Raw genomic sequence first — 20,178 nt, forward strand, 5'->3', positions numbered from 1 at the left:
TCTGTTAAACTTTCTGGAGCCAGTTGATATGAAAAAAAAAATGCTTATCACTGGAGTACCCCTTTAATGGCATCATACTGCAATAAATATACTAATAAGATATTGACTACATGTACATTATGTCAGGATTAGAGATGAGCGAATTTACAGTAAATTCGATTTGTAACGAACTTCTCGGCTCGGCGGTTGCTAACTTTTCCTGCATAAATTAGTTCAGCTTTCCGGTGCTCCGGTGGGCTGGAAAAGGTGGATACAGTCCTAGGAAAGAGTCTCCTAGGACTGTATCCACCTTTTCCAGCCCACGGGAGCACCTGAAAGCTGAACTAATTTATGCAGGATAAGTCATCAACTGCCGAGCCGAGAAGTTCGTGACGAATCGAATTTACTGTAAGTTCGCTCATCTCTAGTCAGGATTCCCTAGTTTTATGAGAAGTCATACTTTGTTTACAGAGCTGTCTAAACCACAGTTTGCACTCATTCCCTCTGTGCCCTTGCCCTAGTTGGCACTGTACATTTTACCCTCCCTGGTGTATGGACACTGGAGGAATAGCAGCGAGGACTATGGAATAGGTGGAGCTACAGGTCAGATCCAGCCCATTCTCTGTGTAGAAGAGGAGAACCCTGACAGGCAGCTTCTCATAGCTCCAGCAGCACACAGATAGCCGCAGACATGTGGCTTTATGTTGTAGCCGGGATCATCTTCATCTTCATCGTCCTGAAGTCATGGCTGGGAAACCGGGGTCCTAATCCATTTGCTGTGGACACCAGGAGACCCCCAGGACCTGTCGTGTTCGATAAGGCAATGAAGAGGAAAGTGATTAAGAATGGTAATGAGATGTCACTTGTGTAATGATTGCTATACAGATGTAGCAGGGTCTATGGCAGTGGTCTCCAACCTGCGGACCTCCAGATGTTGCAAAACTACAACTCCCAGCATGCCCGGACAGCCAACGGCTGTCCGGGCATGCTGGGAGTTGTAGTTTTGCAACATCTGGAGGTCCGCAGGTTGGAGACCACTGGTCTATGGGATCGACTACATCTATGTATAGTGGGATTATCTGATGCCAATAACCGCTTGTTATACATCTGCAACGAAATGATTCACCCTGCAAATCAGATTTATTTTATTCCAAAATGTACAACTTTTGTCTGTTTGCATAAGTACAGTATAATAAGCTCAACAAAACGAGTATAACAAGTGATTTCTCCAAATTCAACTCAAAATGACAGCGGTAGTCTCAGAATTATTCAATACGTTTCATGACAATCATCTTGTAGTACTTGGTAGTGCACCTTTCACTGTTAGGACCGTCTGCAAACATGATACATCGTGAGACATCAGCTTCTCACAGCGTTATTATAGCCCACAGGCAATGGTCACCAATTCACTAATATTCTTGGGCTTGTGGTTAAGTTAACTTATCCCCTATCCACAGGACCCCCTGCGATCTCCGGGATGACACCCCTGCTCTCTCAGTGAGGAGCACATGTCATCTACCGCTCCATACATTTCTATGGGAGCGCCAATGATGCCCGAGTGCTGTACTCTGGTCTTTTCAGCGCTTCCATAGAAATGAATGGAGCATGTACCATCTGAAGCATGCACTCCTCACTGGTCCCGTCCCAGCAGTCGGACCCCCCCTCAATCAGCTACTTATCCCCTATCCTGTGGATAGGAGATAAGTCAATTTTTGGCGAAATTCTCCTTTAAATGGGCACTGTCAGATACAAAAACTTTTGATATGTTGTAAAGCATGTATAGCCATTAGGTTTTGCAATTGCTTTCATTAGAAAATGTTCAGTATTTCATATGGTAAAAGCCAGTCAAACAACTGCTCCCCCTGTCTGCTTGGACACATACTAGTCCTGCTGTGTCCATTCATCATCACCTATGTCATGGACACACTTCCTTGATTGACAGCTGTGAGCGCAGGGCTCACAGCTGGAGGAAAAATCCTCTCACTGTCATCTTGTGTCCCGTTACTGTCAGTGAGGACAAGCTGGGAGTTGTAGTTTTGCTAATGCTAGGGGAGATGTGAGCAGACAGCGTACAGAGGGAGGGGGCGGAGACATTCACAGTGAGGCCACGCCCCCTCCCTTTGAGAGGAATTCAGACTAGTGAGCTAAATTAAAAGTGTAGTAAAAAATAAATAAAGGTGCTAGACATAACAATTAGATGTACATGGTCAGGATTAGGTACTGAGTGATATATTTAAAAAAAAAAATGTTTTGTTGGATCTGACTGGTACACTTTAAGTCTTCTTGAAGTCTTCTCCTAGATTTCTGATACCTAATGTAATCCATCTTCCCCTCCACACGCTGCAGGTTTTCAGTGCAAGAGGAAGCAAAACAGCCCCAGAGTGTCACCGAGCCACCTCCATACTTCACTGTAGGCTGGTTGTTCTTTTCAGCATATGCTTCATTCTTTCTCCCCAGATACACTTCTAATCCATAGGCCTGAAAAGTTCAAGTTATCTTTCATCGCTCCACAGACTTAAAGGAAAACTGTCACATATTTTCTCCCGCACTATCCACCGGTATTGGTGGATAGTGCAGGAGATGCTGATTAAAAGGAGCCCTACCTTGGTCTGATCCGCGCCGCCATTCGCCCGCACTTGTAGTTTTAATCTCTGTGTATATCCGGCTGTAACTGGCAAAGGCGGTGCTTCTGCGGGCTAACTGGCACTGACGTCAGCGCCGCTCATGAATATTCATCCCTCCTGTTTTCCCTCTTTTCGTGCTCCTATCCAGAGGGAGGGATGAATATTCATGAGCAGCCCGCAGAAGCACCGCCTTTGCCAGTTACAGCCGGATATACACAGAGATTAAAACTACAATTGCGGGCGAACGGCGGCGCGGATCAGACCAAGGTAGGGCTCGTTTTAATCAGCGTCTCCCGCACTATCCACCAGTACATGTGGATAGTGCGGGAGAAAATATCTGACAGTTTTCCTTTAAGAATTTTTGTGGCTTATATATGGGTGGCAACCATGCCAACATGCGGTGTCCAATCTTGCAGCTATTGGACATTGCATGCGGATGTGTCTTCGCCCGCACTCGATCATAACTCGGTAACCACCTCATCTCAGAAGTTATACTTAGGAGACATGCTGAGGTTGGAAGTGGAGCGTCAGGAAGCAGAGTAGCTAATACCTTTACTGCTCCCCGAACAACCCTTTACCTCCAGCTAACCTGTCTTGTTTTTTCATTGTGTGCAGCTTTCTTATTTCCATGTCTCTTCTATGTCTTTTTCTTTAAGTTTTCTCCCCTGAAAAAGTTCCGGAGAATCTGGATGCCATAGTTATCGGTAGTGGAATTGGCGGACAGGGAGTAGCTGCCATCTTGGCCAGAGCTGGAAAACGGGTGCTGGTCCTGGAGCAACTGGGAAAACTCGGCGGCTGCTGCCACACCTTCAATGAGAAGGGCTATGAGTTTGATGTGGGTGAGTATGACCATGGAATTGCTGGATGCAATGGGTGCAGAATACAAGATACAGCACATCTGCAGCATATGGAATACATGTGAACATACCCTAAACTCAAAAGATCATGAAGTTGTGTTACCACATGTATGCAGGCTTAAAGGGGTACTCCCGTGGAAAAGTTTATTTTTTTATTTTTTTTATCAAATGGTGCCAGAAAATTAAACAGATTTGTAAATTACTTCTTTTAAAAAATCTTAATCCTTCTAGTACTTTTTAGGGGCTATATACTACAGAGGAAATGCTTTACTTTTTAGATTTCTCTGATGTCATGACCACAGTGCACTCTGCTGACCTCTGCTGTCCATTTTAGGAACTGTCCTGAGCAGCATATGTTTGCTATGGGGGATTTTCTCCTGTTCTGGACAGTTCCTAAAATGGACAGCAGAGGTCAGCAGAGAGCACTGTGGTCATGACATCAGAGAAATCTAAAAGGGTTAAGCATTTCTTCTGTAGTATACAGCCCCTAAAGAGTACTGGAAGGATTAAGATTTTTTAATAGAAGTCATTTACAAATCTGTTTAACTTTCTGGCACCAGTTGATTTTAAAAAAAAAAAAAAAGTTTTCCACGGGAGTACCCCTTTAACCATATTATGAAGCATCCAAAGTAAAATCTATCAGCAAATAGAAGACAAACCTCCTTGAATAAGTTTACACAATTATATTGGCTCAGAGGTTACCTCAATCCCAAAAAACTGGGCTGCTTATATTGTTATATTGATTACATACTATATATGCAATTGAACAAACATAGCTTCTGCCTTCCAGAAAAAGCTCATCTACATTTGTTAAAAAGGTACTAAGGTGCAATACTCGATACAGTGGTGCTGTTACTCGAAAAAGACAGCTATGTCATATTCCAACACAAAATTACCATTATATTTCTCTCCCAGGTATTCATTACATTGGTCAGCTGAATAAAGAGTCTCCATTTCGGATTTTGGTGGACCAGTTGACAGACGGGCAGCTGCAGTGGTCTTTAATGGACAATCCATTTGATGTGGTGGTGCTGGGGGATCCCAAAAATGGCCGTCGGTATAACATGAGAACTGGGGCAGAAGCCTATACTGATGAACTGAAAAAAGCGTTTCCGGGAGAGGAGAAGGCGATAGAAAATTTTATGAAGCTGGTTAAGGTGAGTGCTGTGCTAGAGACCTTGAGTTCCTGTACTAAATGTATCAAATACTGTTCATAGCACAAACAGACCTATCCCTTCCCTGTGGCAGGTCACCCAACCATGAGGGGATCATGGGTTACTGTTTGGAGTCGTGCCGCGATACGATTGCGCCCAGCCCACTGCCTGTTACCTTCCCCGTTGTCCCCTCTGTTCTTCCTGCCTGCTGGCGCGCACATCCCCGCCTCCTAGGACTCTCTGAAATTTTAAGGACCAGTATGCCACTAATTGGTCCTTGTTTTTCCTGCCCCATTATATGTCTGCACTTCCTTTAACCCCTGCCGGATCTTTGTGCCTTGCTGCCTTAGAGAAAGCGTACCTCCTGTGTGTTCTGCTATTCCGTGTACCAGTTCCTTCAGCTCCGTTCCCTGACCTCACTCCAGTGCCACCAGTCCTGGACTTCCAGCCTGTCCCCAACTATGAGTTTGCCTCATCCTTCCTGTACCACGTTACACCTCGGTAGCCTGAGTGGACGAGTCGTATCAGGGGTAGCGACCTGGGCGCCTTAGACTCCGCTCCCTGGTACGGCCCATGCCATCATCCACACAGGTTCAGCGGATACACTTCAACACTGCCGTTACAGTAAGATCCAGCCATGGATCTCGCCAAGGTGCCTCTGCCTAGCGTCGCAGATCTCTCCATGATTGTGGCTCAACAGTCACAAAAGTTAGTGCAACAGGCTCAACATCTGGATAACTTGTCCAGCATGATGCAGCAGCTCCTCTCCATTCAGCAACAACAGCAGCAGCAACAGCAGCAGCCACAACCCACTCCAGTGGCTTCCTCTGGGTCTGCAGCACCCATGGCATCCCTTGGTCCAAAGCTTCGTCTTTCTCTGCCTTCTAAATTTCAAGGGGACCCTAAACTGTGCAGGGGGTTCGTTACCCAGTGCTCCATGCACATGGAACTTATGGCCAACCAATTCCCCTCTGAAGGTGCCATAGTGGCATTCGTGGTCAGCCTTCTTTCCGGCAAGGCCCTGGCCTGGACTACTCCTCTCTGGGATAAAGGAGATCCTGTGACGACCAACCTACAAGCCTTTCTTTTGGAGTTCCGCAGTCGAGGAGCCAGCACGGGATTCCTTGGCCAAAACCGCGCTCCTGAACCTCCTGTCACCAAACACAAAATAATAAGTATATGTTTCTGAAATTACCAAAGGACATCACACCAAATATACAAATTCAGCAAAACGAGAAAATATATAAAAGTATACAAAACTTTATTGAGAATACATATAAAACATAATAAAATCAATGCATGAGCACAGTGCACAGGACTGAAGAAATGCAGGAGGTACAGGCTAAAACATTGGAGTAATAAATGAAAAAGATACAAGTGTATACATAAGATCACATGGAGTATATTGCTGAGGGTACATATAACCCGTAACCAGAATAGCTCAAAAAGTGAAATACACAAGAGAAAAAGAGGAGAAAGTGATAACCAAATGTAGAGCAATATGCCAGCTCGCTCCAGTGCCACCAGACCTGACCTTCCAGCCTGTCCCCAACTACGAGTTTGCCTCATCCTCCCTGTACCACGTTACACCTCGGTAGCCTGTGTGGACGAGTCGTATCAGGGGTAGCGACCTGGGTGCCGCCTGCTGATGCAAGTCCATCCCACTTTGTGGCGGGCTCTGGTGAAAACCAGCGGCACCTTAGACTCCACTCCCTGGTACGGCCCATGCCATCATCCACACTGGTTCAGCGGATCCACTTCACCACTGCCATTATAGTTACCTCTGCCGCATTAGAATCAATAGGCAGTCAAGGTGGTCAAGATGGGTCCACCAGAAAGAAAGCCATTAATTTCAGAAAGTATAGGAGAGGACCAAAGAAGCCATACATTATATCCATATACTTACTGCATCCTGGTTTATTATTATTATTACGTCCATGAATAACTCAACTATCTCCTGCAGTCATATAGAGGGACATTTATCAATGTTCGCTTATGTATTCTTTTTTTTAGTAATTTTTTCCTTACTTTTTTTTTGCTTATGTGTGACGTATTTATCAACTGGTTTCAGCCTGTTGATAATTTTCTTTCACGTAAGCAATTTTTCCTTTTTTACTTTGGTAGTAGCTTTTTCTGCTCCATGTTTGAGCTGGAGTAAATTTAGTCAATTTTTAACGCTGTTGCGACTTTTTTTTGCGCAGTTGCGACTGTCGCAGTTAATAAATACCTGACTACCCGTAGTCCATTTTAAAATTATTACTACATAGTAAATTTTAGGAAAACTTGCTTTTCTCGCTTTCCAGTCAAAATGTCGCACGAAAAATCGTGTAGTCGCAGTTGCGACAATTTTGCGACAATTATAGTAAAGAAAACCTGACTAAACCTGTTGATAAATGTCCATAATAGACTATAAATGGTGCAGCAGTAGACACGTGTGACTACCACTTCATTCTAAAGGGAGATTAAAGGGGTACTCCACCCCTTGACATCATATCCCCTAACCAAAGTATAGGGGATAAGATGACTGATCTAGCTACGGGATCTCCCTGCTGCACCCAGCATTCGTTTAGAGTGCCGGGAGCAGCGCCGGAGGCTCGTGAAGTTGTGGCCGCGCCCCGCTCGTAATGTCACGGCCACGCCCCCTCAATGCAAGTCTATGGGAGGGGACTGGGGTGCCACAGCAGAGATTGAGTGGGTCCCAGTGGCAGGACCCCCGCAATCGGACATCTTATCCCCTATCCTTTGGATAGGGGATAAGATGTCTAAGGGTTGAGTACCCCTTTAATAACACCTGTTTTAAAGATCATTGGTGATCCCATCAATCAGAGCACCCACAATTGCACACTTATCCCCTATCCTGCAAAATAAGTGTTAATGGTGGGACAACCCATTTAAGGGTCCCTGCATAGAAAATGTTGGGTTTATTTGTTATAAAAGAAATCAAATTTATTGTGAACTAAACCAATAGCATCTTCACCTTCTAGAAAGTATCTTTCCGAATTCCAGACATGGGGATCCTGAAGATGCTCCCTTTTCCGATCTCCCGTTTCCTGTGTAACACTGGTTTGGTGAATTGGCTCTCGCCATTTTTTCGCTATGCTACACGTAGTGTGACTGAGGTTGTCAGTGAATTCACCAAGAATAAAGAATTACAGACTGTACTTAGCTACATATTTGGAACATACGGTAAGTGTCCGGAAGTATCTCTATAATAAATGTGATTGAGTGTAAGTAAAGACATGAATATTGAAGAGTTTTTCCAGTATCAGAATATTGTATTTAAATAAGAACTAATATCACCCCAAGATATATAACTTACTAATATTTTGTTATCACAAATTTTACTGGCTTCAGCATGCTTTTGCTTGAAATACCCATGAAAGGAAGTTGTGTTGTCCTTCCATTGTCAATGTGATGTTGTCTCCCCGACACCTCTCTCCTGAGACAACGCATCATCATTTGCTATCTCAGGATGTTTGGCTGGATCTTGTCTCTGAGCTCTAGCCCCGCCCCTGAGTGATGTCATCACCTCTGCCCAACCCCTACAGCCTACATCACCATCTCACTTGCATATACACATATACATAGTCATCTTTATTGGGACATTTAGGTAAAGTGAGGAAGGTTTACAGCATGCTGCCTTGTGCTGAACAATGACACAGGCAGAGGAGCAGACAGGCAATGAATACCAGGTGCTGCAACCTCACTGAGGTGCAATAGTCTGCTAGGAAATGAGGTATTCTACAACGGCTCTGGGTAGGAAATTGGCAGGACTGCTGCTGGAGTGATATAGGCAGTGTGGGAGGGCTGTGGTGAAGAGCTGAGGAAAAGCAATACATTCTAGGAATTGTAGTACTGAGAAACTGCTCAACCAGGAAGTGCAGGAATAAGACCCCTAAAACAAATAGATTGTTAGTGGTTTCATAACTGCTGTAGACAGGTAAGCCATGAAGCATTATGTTTAAAAAAAAAAAAACATAAAAAACAATATATTGAGGGTCCTATTACATGCACTGAAATATAGTAGAAGTCTGTCACCGTGTTGCTCTGTGAACAGAATAATAGAGAGTATTCAGTAACATAAATCAACAGAAATACTAAATACACACACACACATACATAAACACACACACATTATTTTTGTATGTATTTATTTATATATTCATTTATGTATGTATGTATGTTTATTGGCCCCATACAGGATAAATGGAACTCTGGCAGCACGCATGGAGTGCCCACTATTCATTCCAGGGAAAATTTTTGTTCCCATTCTCCGGATCGGTGAGGGTCCCAGCAGACAGACCCCCACCGATTAGCTTGTTATCGCCCATCCTGACTCTGCAAGATGAAAACACCCAATAATCTAGGTATCTAGAAGCAGGGAGAACAAAGGAAAACATACGTATATATATTCTCCCCAGCGTACCCTTCAGAGCATCTACCGTAGACTGTACTTTGGGCCTGTTTTCAGCAGAGGGAGGTGGTTGGGAAAGCCAAAATCACCTGAAGTGAGGTATTTACTCAATTTACACAATAGACTTAAAGGGGTACTTCGGTGAAAACCTTTTTTCTTTTAAATCAACTGGTGCCAGAAAGTTAAACAGATTGGTAAATTACTTCTATTAAAAAATCTTAATCCTTCCAGTACTTATCAGCTACTGTATACTACAGAGGAAATTATTTTCTTTTTGGAATTCTCTCTGATGACATCATGAGCACAGTGCTCTTTGTTGACGTCATAATAATAATAACTTTATTTATTGTTGTCCTTAGTGGGATTTGAACCCAAGGCCCCAGCACTAACCACTGAGCCACCATGCTGCCCTTAGCATACATCTGCTATGCACAGTTGCTAAAATAAACAGAGATGTCAGCAGAGAGCACTGTGCTCGTGATGTCATCAGTGTTCCAAAAAGAAAGGAATTTCCTCTGTAGCATTCAGTAGCTAATAAGTACTGGAAGGATTATGATGTTTTAATAGAAGTAATTTACAAATATGTTTAACTTTCTGCCACCAGTTGATTTAAAAGAAAAAAGGTTTTCACCGGAGTACCCCTTTAATGGGAGTTACACAAATGACGCAGTTCTGTGAACCACATTGTGGTGGTAATTACAGAAAATAGATCTTATTTACCTGTACAAGGGCAGGTTAAACACCTATCCCCACCATGATGTAGACCCGATTATACAGAGTAAACAGAGTATTCCATGGGGATATACAGTTTGCACAACTCTTTTGGAAGTCTATGGAGTTGCACAAATTGCGTGACTTCTCCACTTCGGATCATGGGCAAAAGTACATTCAATATGCGAACTTTGTGTTCACAACACAAGAATGATAAAACGTGGCATTATTGGGACGTTCTGATATCAGTGTTCATGGGGCACAATGTAGATAAGCAGCCGGTGTGCACTGTAGATCATTATAGAGCATTGCCGTGTATAATAAATAATCTTCCAGTATCTGTTCCTAGTACACGTGATAGTAATCATAGTAGTTATTTAAGAATTACAAGATACAATTATATTGCAGACTTTTTCCACAGCGTCTGAAAACAAATTCATAAAATCGTACAGACGAAAATGCGAAAATCCACTGCAGAAAATCTGCAACATATTCAACCCTTATGAAAGTATCCGAATGTTCTTTATTGTAATTCTTCTGAGGTGGATTGACTACAAATGGATATATATTTAAATAAGCCATGGCCAGATGTCCCTGGCAGTAGTTTAAAAGGTTATCCAGGATAAACAAAGGTCTGCTTCTTTTTTGTGAAAACAGCACCACTCTTGTCCACAGGTTGTGTCTGGTATTGCAGCTCGGCTTCATCATTGTGAATGGGACTGACCTGTTTTATAGGAGTGGTGCGGTTTTTGCAAAAATCTCTTGGCCTTAAAGGGGTACTCCAGTGAAAAGCAATTTTTTTTTAAGTCAACTGATGCCAGAATGTTAAACAGATTTGTAAATTACTTCTATTTAAAAACCCTTCCAGTACTTATCAGCTGCTGTATGCTCCACAGGAAGTTGAGCAGTTCTTTCCAGTCTGACCACAGTGCTCTCTGCTAACACCTCTGTCCATGTCAGTGTGGTGGCCCAGTACAGAAGTGGCCCTTCTGTACACTGTTTGGTCCTTTCAGGTGGACTCAGTCCCAGACCCCTGGCCCCACACTCCTCAGGACTCTCGTCACACTATGGTTCATATAAATGGTTAATGTGTTGGATTTAAGTGAATATGTCTTTAAGTCCTGTAAGTCATGTAACCAGGGAAGGTGTCAGTGACCAGGTGACTTGTGGGTGACCTATGGGAGTCCTCCAAATTGCTCCCTTATATACTTGGGAGGAGCTAGCTAGTTCAGTCTAAGCTGAGGAGCAGTACAGTCAAGACCTGAGAGTGTCTGGTGTCCTGAGGGAGACCAAGGCCTAACCACACAGCCACACTTCCACCAACCGTGTACCCCTACAGGTGAAAGTCAAAACCTGGTAAGCAACCACATGGGAGAAGTCTAGTCAGTCATAGTCAAGTCTATCAAGCCTGCTAAAGTCAGCGTGGGATTGCATAATTAAGTCCAAGTCCACTACAAGTCCCAGTGAGCCCGCAAGTCTCCTAAAGTCACTGGTCATCTCCTAACTGAGCTGTCTGCCTCAGTAAAGCTACAGTTGTTCCATAACCTTGCATCGGAGTGATTATTTGTCCCACGCCTGGCCCAGGAACCAGCGGCCATACCTCGAGTGGTGTATACGATAACCACGCTCTGGCATCACGAACACAAGGGGTTAACACCATCTGCCCCTAGGGTAAAAACATCTGACCTTTCATTGCACCCTCACCACATCAGGAACTGTCCAGAGTAGAAGCAAATCCCCATAGCAAACCTCTGGAAGGATTAAGATTTTTAAATTGAAGTAATTTACAAATCTGTTTAACGTTCTGGCACCAGTTTAACTACTAGTCCTATACAGCCACACATGTCCTGCCTTGTCCATCATATTCCATACTGTACTACTACTACTAGTCCTACACAGCCACACATCTCCTGCCTTGTCCATCATATTCCATACTGTACTACTACTACTACTACTACTAGTCCTACACAGCCACACATCTCCTGCCTTGTCCATCATATTCCATACTGTACTAGTACTACTACTACTACTAGTCCTACTCAGCTGCACATCCCCTGCCTTGTCCATCATATTCCATACTGTACTACCGTACTACTACTACTACTAGTCCTACTCAGCTGCACATCCCCTGCCTTGTCCATCATATTCCATACTGTACTACCGTACTACTACTACTACTAGTCCTACTCAGCTGCACATCCCCTGCCTTGTCCATCATATTCCATACTGTACTACTACTACTACTACTACTACTAGTCCTACTCAGCTGCACATCTCCTGCCTTGTCGATCATGTTCCATACTGTACTGCTACCACTACTACTACTACTACTACTACTACAACTATTACTACTACTACGACTATTAGTCCTACACAGCTGCACATCTCCTGCCTTGTCCATCATGCTCCATACTGTATTACTACTACTACTACTACTACTACAACTATTACTACTACTACGACTACTAGTCCTACACAGCTGCACATCTCCTGCCTTGTCCATCATGGTCCATACTGTACTGCTACCACTACTACTACTACTACAACTATTACTACTACTACGACTACTAGTCCTACACAGCTGCACATCTCCTGCCTTGTCCATCATGCTCCATACTGTATTACTACTACTACTACTACTACTACTACTACTACTACTACTACTACTAGTCCTACTCAGCTGCACATCTCCTGCCTTGTCGATCATGTTCCATACTGTACTGCTACCACTACTACTACTACTACTACTACTACAACTATTACTACTACTACGACTATTAGTCCTACACAGCTGCAGATCTCCTGCCTTGTCCATCATGCTCCATACTGTATTACTACTACTACTACTACTACTACTACTACAACTATTACTACTACTACGACTACTAGTCCTACACAGCTGCACATCTCCTGCCTTGTCCATCATGGTTGTCACGATGCCGGCTGGCAGGTAGTGGATCCTCTGTGCCAGAGAGGGATTGGCGTGGACCGTGCTAGAGGATCGGTTCTAAGTCACTACTGGTTTTCACCAGAGCCCGCCGCAAAGCGGGATGGTCTTGCTGCGGCGGTAGTGACCAGGTCGTATCCCCTAGCAACGGCTCAACCTCTCTGGCTGCTGAAGATAGGCGCGGTACAAGGGAGTAGACAGAAGCAAGGTCGGACGTAGCAGAAGGTCGGGGCAGGCAGCAAGGATCGTAGTCAGGGGCAACGGCAGGAGGTCTGGAACACAGGCTAGGAACACACAAGGAAACGCTTTCACTGGCACTAAGGCAACAAGATCCGGCGAGGGAGTGAAGGGGAAGTGAGGTGATATAGGGAAGTGCACAGGTGTAAAGACTAATTGGAACCACTGCGCCAATCAGCGGCGCAGTGGCCCTTTAAATCGCAAAGACCCGGCGCGCGCGCGCCCTAGGGAGCGGGGCCGCGCGCGCCGGGACAGAACTGACGGAGAGCGAGTCAGGTACGGGAGCCGGGGTGCGCATCGCGAGCGGGCGCTACCCGCATCGCGAATCGCATCCCGGCCAGAGGCGGTATCGCAGCGCCCCGGGTCCGTGGAACCGACCGGAGCGCTGCAGTGAGAGGAGTGTAGCGAGCGCTCCGGGGAGGAGCGGGGACCCGGAGCGCTCGGCGTAACAGTACCCCCCCCCTTGGGTCTCCCCCTCTTCTTGGAGCCTGAGAACCTGAGGACCAGACTTTTGTCCAGGATATTGTCCTCAGGTTCCCAGGACCTCTCTTCTGGACCACAACCCTCCCAATCCACTAAAAAGAAGGTTTTCCCTCTGACCTTTTTAGATGCTAAAATTTCTTTGACGGAGAAGATGTCCGAGGAGCCGGAGACAGGAGTGGGGGGAACAGATTTGGGAGAGAAACGGTTAATGATAAGTGGTTTAAGAAGAGAAACATGAAAGGCATTAGGAATACGAAGAGAAGGAGGAAGAAGAAGTTTGTAAGAGACAGGATTAATCTGGCGCAAAATCTTGAAAGGACCAAGATAGCGTGGTCCCAACTTATAGCTAGGGACACGGAAGCGGACATATTTGGCGGAGAGCCATACCTTGTCTCCAGGGGAAAAAATGGGAGGAGCTCTTCTTTTCTTATCCGCGAATCTCTTCATGCGTGAAGAAGCCTGTAAGAGAGAATTTTGGGTCTCTCTCCATATGATGGAAAGATCACGAGAAATTTCATCCACAGCGGGCAGACCAGAGGGCAAGGGGGTAGGGAGGGGGGGAAGAGGGTGACGGCCGTACACCACGAAAAACGGGGATTTGGAGGAAGATTCAGAGATTCTGAAATTATACGAGAATTCGGCCCAAGGTAGAAGATCTGCCCAGTCATCCTGGCGGGAGGAAACAAAATGTCGTAAATAGTCACCCAAGATCTGGTTAATTCTTTCTACTTGTCCATTGGATTGAGGATGGTATGCAGAAGAAAAATTTAATTTAATCTTGAGTTGTTTACAGAGAGCCCTCCAGAATTTAGACACAAATTGGACGCCTCTATCCGAGACGATCTGCGTAGGCAACCCGTGAAGACGAAAAATGTGTACAAAAAATTGTTTAGCCAACTGAGGCGCTGAAGGAAGACCAGGAAGAGGGATGAAATGTGCCATTTTGGAGAATCGATCAACGACCACCCAAATAACAGTGTTGCCATGGGATGGGGGTAAGTCAGTAATAAAATCCATACCAATCAGAGACCAAGGTTGTTCGGGGACAGGCAGAGGAAGAAGAAAACCAGCGGGCTTCTGGCGAGGAGTCTTATCCCGGGCACAGATAGTGCAGGCTCGCACAAAGTCCACCACATCAGTCTCTAGAGTCGGCCACCAATAGAAGCGAGAGATGAGTTGCACAGATTTCTTGATGCCCGCATGACCTGCGAGATGGGAGGAGTGACCCCATTTGAGGATTCCGAGGCGTTGGCGTGGAGAAACAAAGGTCTTTCCTGGAGGAGTTTGCCTGATGGAGGCTAGAGAAGTGGAAATCAGGCAGTCAGGAGGAATGATGTGTTGAGGAGAGAGTTCAATTTCAGAAGCATCTGAGGAACGAGAGAGAGCATCGGCCCTAATGTTCTTATCAGCAGGCCGAAAGTGAATTTCAAAATTAAATCGGGCAAAGAACAGAGACCACCTGGCCTGACGAGGATTCAGCCGTTGGGCAGACTGGAGGTAGGAGAGGTTCTTGTGATCGGTGTAAATAATAACTGGGAATCTTGATCCCTCCAGCAGATGCCTCCATTCCTCAAGTGCTAATTTAATGGCTAGAAGCTCTCGATCCCCGATGGAGTAGTTCCTCTCCGCCGGAGAGAAGGTCCTAGAAAAAAAACCACAAGTAACAGCATGCCCGGAAGAGTTTTTTTGCAGAAGGACAGCTCCAGCTCCCACTGAGGAGGCATCAACCTCCAATAGGAAGGGTTTAGATGGGTCAGGTCTGGAGAGCACGGGAGCCGAAGAGAAGGCAGACTTGAGTCGTTTAAAGGCGTCTTCCGCTTGAGGAGGCCAAGACTTGGGATCGGCATTTTTTTTGGTTAAAGCCACAATAGGAGCCACAATGGTAGAAAAATGTGGAATAAATTGCCTGTAATAATTGGCGAACCCCAAAAAACGTTGGATGGCACGGAGTCCGGAGGGGCGTGGCCAATCTAAGACGGCAGAGAGTTTATCTGGGTCCATTTGTAGTCCCTGGCCAGAGACCAAGTATCCTAGAAAAGGAAGAGATTGGCATTCAAACAGACATTTCTCAATTTTAGCATAGAGTTGATTGTCACGAAGTCTCTGAAGAACCATACGGACATGCTGGCGGTGTTCTTCTAGATTGGCCGAAAAAATTAGGATATCATCAAGATATACAACAACACAGGAGTATAACAGATCACGAAAAATTTCATTAACAAAGTCTTGGAAGACAGCAGGGGCGTTGCACAGGCCAAAGGGCATGACCAGATACTCAAAGTGTCCATCTCTGGTGTTAAATGCTGTTTTCCACTCATCCCCCTCTCTGATGCGGATGAGGTTATAGGCGCCTCTTAAGTCCAATTTAGTAAAGATGTGGGCACCTTGGAGGCGATCAAAGAGTTCAGAGATGAGGGGTAAGGGGTAGCGGTTCTTAACCGTGATTTTATTAAGTCCGCGGTAGTCAATGCAAGGACGTAGAGAGCCATCTTTTTTGGACACAAAGAAAAATCCGGCTCCGGCAGGAGAGGAGGATTTACGGATAAAGCCCTTTTTTAGATTCTCCTGGACGTATTCAGACATGGCAAGAGTCTCTGGGGCAGAGAGAGGATAAATTCTGCCCCGGGGTGGAGTAGTGCCCGGGAGGAGGTCGATAGGACAATCATAAGGCCTGTGAGGAGGTAGAGTCTCCGCTTGTTTTTTGCAGAAAACATCCGCGAAGTCCATATAGGCCTTAGGGAGACCGGTTACTGGAGAAAGCACAGAGTCACGGCAAGGGTTACTGGGAACCGGTTTTAGACAGTCCTTGGAACAAGAGGGCCCCCAACTCTTGATCTCCCCAGTGGACCAATCCAGGGTTGGGGAATGAAGTTGAAGCCAGGGAAGTCCAAGGAGAATTTCCGAGGTGCAATTGGGGAGGACCAAAAGTTCAATCCTCTCGTGATGAGATCCGATGCTCATTAGAAGGGGCTCCGTGCGGAAACGTATGGAACAGTCCAATCTTTCATTGTTTATACAATTGATGTAAAGGGGTCTGGTGAGACTGGTCACTGGGATGTTGAACCTGTTGACGAGAGAGGCCAAAATAAAATTTCCTGCAGATCCAGAGTCCAAGAAGGCCACAGAAGAGAAGGAGAAGGCAGAGGCAGACATCCGCACAGGCACAGTAAGACGTGGAGAAGCAGAGTAGACATCAAGGATTGTCTCACCTTTGTGCGGAGTCAGCGTACGTCTTTCCAGGCGGGGAGGGCGGATAGGACAATCCCTCAGGAAGTGTTCGGTACTAGCACAGTACAGGCAGAGGTTCTCCATGCGGCGTCGTGTCCTCTCTTGAGATGTCAGGCGAGACCGGTCGACCTGCATAGCCTCCACGGCGGGAGGCACAGGAACAGATTGCAGGGAACCAGAGGAGAGAGGAGCCGAGGAGAAGAAACGCCTCGTGCGAACAGAGTCCATATCTTGGCGGAGCTCCTGACGCCTTTCGGAAAAACGCATGTCAATGCGAGTGGCTAGGTGAATAAGTTCATGAAGATTAGCAGGCATTTCTCGTGCGGCCAGAACATCTTTAATGTTGCTGGATAGGCCTTTTTTAAAGGTCGCGCAGAGGGCCTCATTGTTCCAGGATAATTCAGAAGCAAGAGTACGGAATTGTACGGCATACTCGCCAACGGAAGAATTACCCTGGACCAGGTTCAACAGGGCAGTCTCAGCAGAAGAGGCTCGGGCAGGTTCCTCAAAGACACTTCGAATTTCCGAGAAGAAGGAGTGTACAGAGGCAGTGACGGGGTCATTGCGGTCCCAGAGTGGTGTGGCCCAAGCCAGGGCTTTTCCAGACAGCAGGCTGACTACGAAAGCCACCTTAGACCTTTCAGTGGGGAACTGGTCCGACATCATCTCCAAGTGTAATGAACATTGGGAAAGGAAGCCACGGCAAAACTTAGAGTCCCCATCAAATTTATCCGGCAAGGATAGTCGTAGTCCAGAAGCGGCCACTCGCTGCGGAGGCGGTGCAGGAGCTGGCGGAGGAGATGATTGCTGGAGCTGTGGTAGTAACTGTTGTAGCATAACAGTCAGTTGAGACAGCTGTTGGCCTTGTTGCGCTATCTGTTGTGACTGCTGGGCGACCACCGTGGTGAGGTCAGCGACAACTGGCAGAGGAACTTCAGCGGGATCCATGGCCGGATCTACTGTCACGATGCCGGCTGGCAGGTAGTGGATCCTCTGTGCCAGAGAGGGATTGGCGTGGACCGTGCTAGAGGATCGGTTCTAAGTCACTACTGGTTTTCACCAGAGCCCGCCGCAAAGCGGGATGGTCTTGCTGCGGCGGTAGTGACCAGGTCGTATCCCCTAGCAACGGCTCAACCTCTCTGGCTGCTGAAGATAGGCGCGGTACAAGGGAGTAGACAGAAGCAAGGTCGGACGTAGCAGAAGGTCGGGGCAGGCAGCAAGGATCGTAGTCAGGGGCAACGGCAGGAGGTCTGGAACACAGGCTAGGAACACACAAGGAAACGCTTTCACTGGCACTAAGGCAACAAGATCCGGCGAGGGAGTGAAGGGGAAGTGAGGTGATATAGGGAAGTGCACAGGTGTAAAGACTAATTGGAACCACTGCGCCAATCAGCGGCGCAGTGGCCCTTTAAATCGCAAAGACCCGGCGCGCGCGCGCCCTAGGGAGCGGGGCCGCGCGCGCCGGGACAGAACTGACGGAGAGCGAGTCAGGTACGGGAGCCGGGGTGCGCATCGCGAGCGGGCGCTACCCGCATCGCGAATCGCATCCCGGCCAGAGGCGGTATCGCAGCGCCCCGGGTCCGTGGAACCGACCGGAGCGCTGCAGTGAGAGGAGTGTAGCGAGCGCTCCGGGGAGGAGCGGGGACCCGGAGCGCTCGGCGTAACAATGGTCCATACTGTACTGCTACCACTACTACTACTAGTCCTACTCAGCTGCACATCCCCTGCCTTGTCCATCATATTCCATACTGTACTACCGTACTACTACTACTACTAGTCCTACTCAGCTGCACATCCCCTGCCTTGTCCATCATATTCCATACTGTACTACCGTACTACTACTACTACTAGTCCTACTCAGCTGCACATCCCCTGCCTTGTCCATCATATTCCATACTGTACTACTACTACTACTACTACTACTAGTCCTACTCAGCTGCACATCTCCTGCCTTGTCGATCATGTTCCATACTGTACTGCTACCACTACTACTACTACTACTACTACTACAACTATTACTACTACTACGACTATTAGTCCTACACAGCTGCACATCTCCTGCCTTGTCCATCATGCTCCATACTGTATTACTACTACTACTACTACTACTACAACTATTACTACTACTACGACTACTAGTCCTACACAGCTGCACATCTCCTGCCTTGTCCATCATGGTCCATACTGTACTGCTACCACTACTACTACTACTACAACTATTACTACTACTACGACTACTAGTCCTACACAGCTGCACATCTCCTGCCTTGTCCATCATGCTCCATACTGTATTACTACTACTACTACTACTACTACTACTACTACTACTACTAGTCCTACTCAGCTGCACATCTCCTGCCTTGTCGATCATGTTCCATACTGTACTGCTACCACTACTACTACTACTACTACTACTACAACTATTACTACTACTACGACTATTAGTCCTACACAGCTGCAGATCTCCTGCCTTGTCCATCATGCTCCATACTGTATTACTACTACTACTACTACTACTACTACTACAACTATTACTACTACTACGACTACTAGTCCTACACAGCTGCACATCTCCTGCCTTGTCCATCATGGTCCATACTGTACTGCTACCACTACTACTACTACTACAACTATTACTACTACTACGACTACTAGTCCTACACAGCTGCACATCTCCTGCCTTGTCCATCATGCTCCATACTGTATTACTACTACTACTACTACTACTACAACTATTACTACTACTACGACTACTAGTCCTACACAGCTGCACATCTCCTGCCTTGTCCATCATGCTCCATACTGTATTACTACTACTACTACTACTACAACTATTACTACTACTACGACTACTAGTCCTACACAGCTGCACATCTCCTGCCTTGTCTATCATGCTCCATACTGTATTACTACTACTACTACTACTATTACTACTACTACTACTACTACTGCTAGTCCTACACAGCTGCACATCTCCTGCCTTGTCCATCATGCTCCATACTGTATTACTACTACTACTACTACTAGTCCTACACAGCTGCACATCTCCTGCCTTGTCCATCATGCTTCATACTGTATTACTACTACTACTACTAGTCCTACACAGCTGCACATCTCCTGCCTTGTCCATCATGCTTCATACTGTATTACTACTACTACTACTAGTCCTACACAGCTGCACATCTCCTGCCTTGTCCATCATGGTCCATACTGTTGTGGTGGCCCAGTACGGGAGTTGCACCCCTGTACCCTTGCTGTCCTGTCAGGCAGCCTCCATACAGTGTCCACTGGGCCCCCTGTACCCGTTCCCTTTGTTCCTGTGCTTCTATGCCTATGTTATGCTGTTTATTGTATATAAAACGTCTTATGCATTTAAGAACAGTTGACATGTGATTAACCTGTTATCATGTGATTGTAACCCAGTGAGGTATCAGTGACCATGTGACCGCAAGGTGACCTACGGGACCACTCAGGGTCTCCCCCAAATAAGCCCTGGGTGGAGCCTCTACTCACTCTCTTGTATGCTGAGTTGCAGCAAGGTCAA

General features: G+C 46.3%; 1 protein-coding gene across 1 annotated transcript in view; it reads left to right on the top strand.

The window, feature by feature from the left end:
* The first annotated feature begins 495 nt into the window (after positions 1-495).
* LOC130368019 (all-trans-retinol 13,14-reductase-like) overlaps positions 496-20,178 on the top strand; it is a 46,643-nt gene continuing 26,960 nt past the window's right edge. The window contains exons 1-4 of the mRNA XM_056571192.1: positions 496-827; positions 3,260-3,442; positions 4,376-4,617; positions 7,599-7,800. Coding sequence (XP_056427167.1) covers positions 671-827; positions 3,260-3,442; positions 4,376-4,617; positions 7,599-7,800 — 784 coding nt within the window. The 5' untranslated portion in view covers positions 496-670. The remainder of the gene's footprint in view (positions 828-3,259; positions 3,443-4,375; positions 4,618-7,598; positions 7,801-20,178) is intronic.

This window comes from Hyla sarda, chromosome 4 (genome assembly GCF_029499605.1).
Source record: "Hyla sarda isolate aHylSar1 chromosome 4, aHylSar1.hap1, whole genome shotgun sequence".
Classification (NCBI taxonomy): Eukaryota; Metazoa; Chordata; class Amphibia; order Anura; family Hylidae; genus Hyla; species Hyla sarda.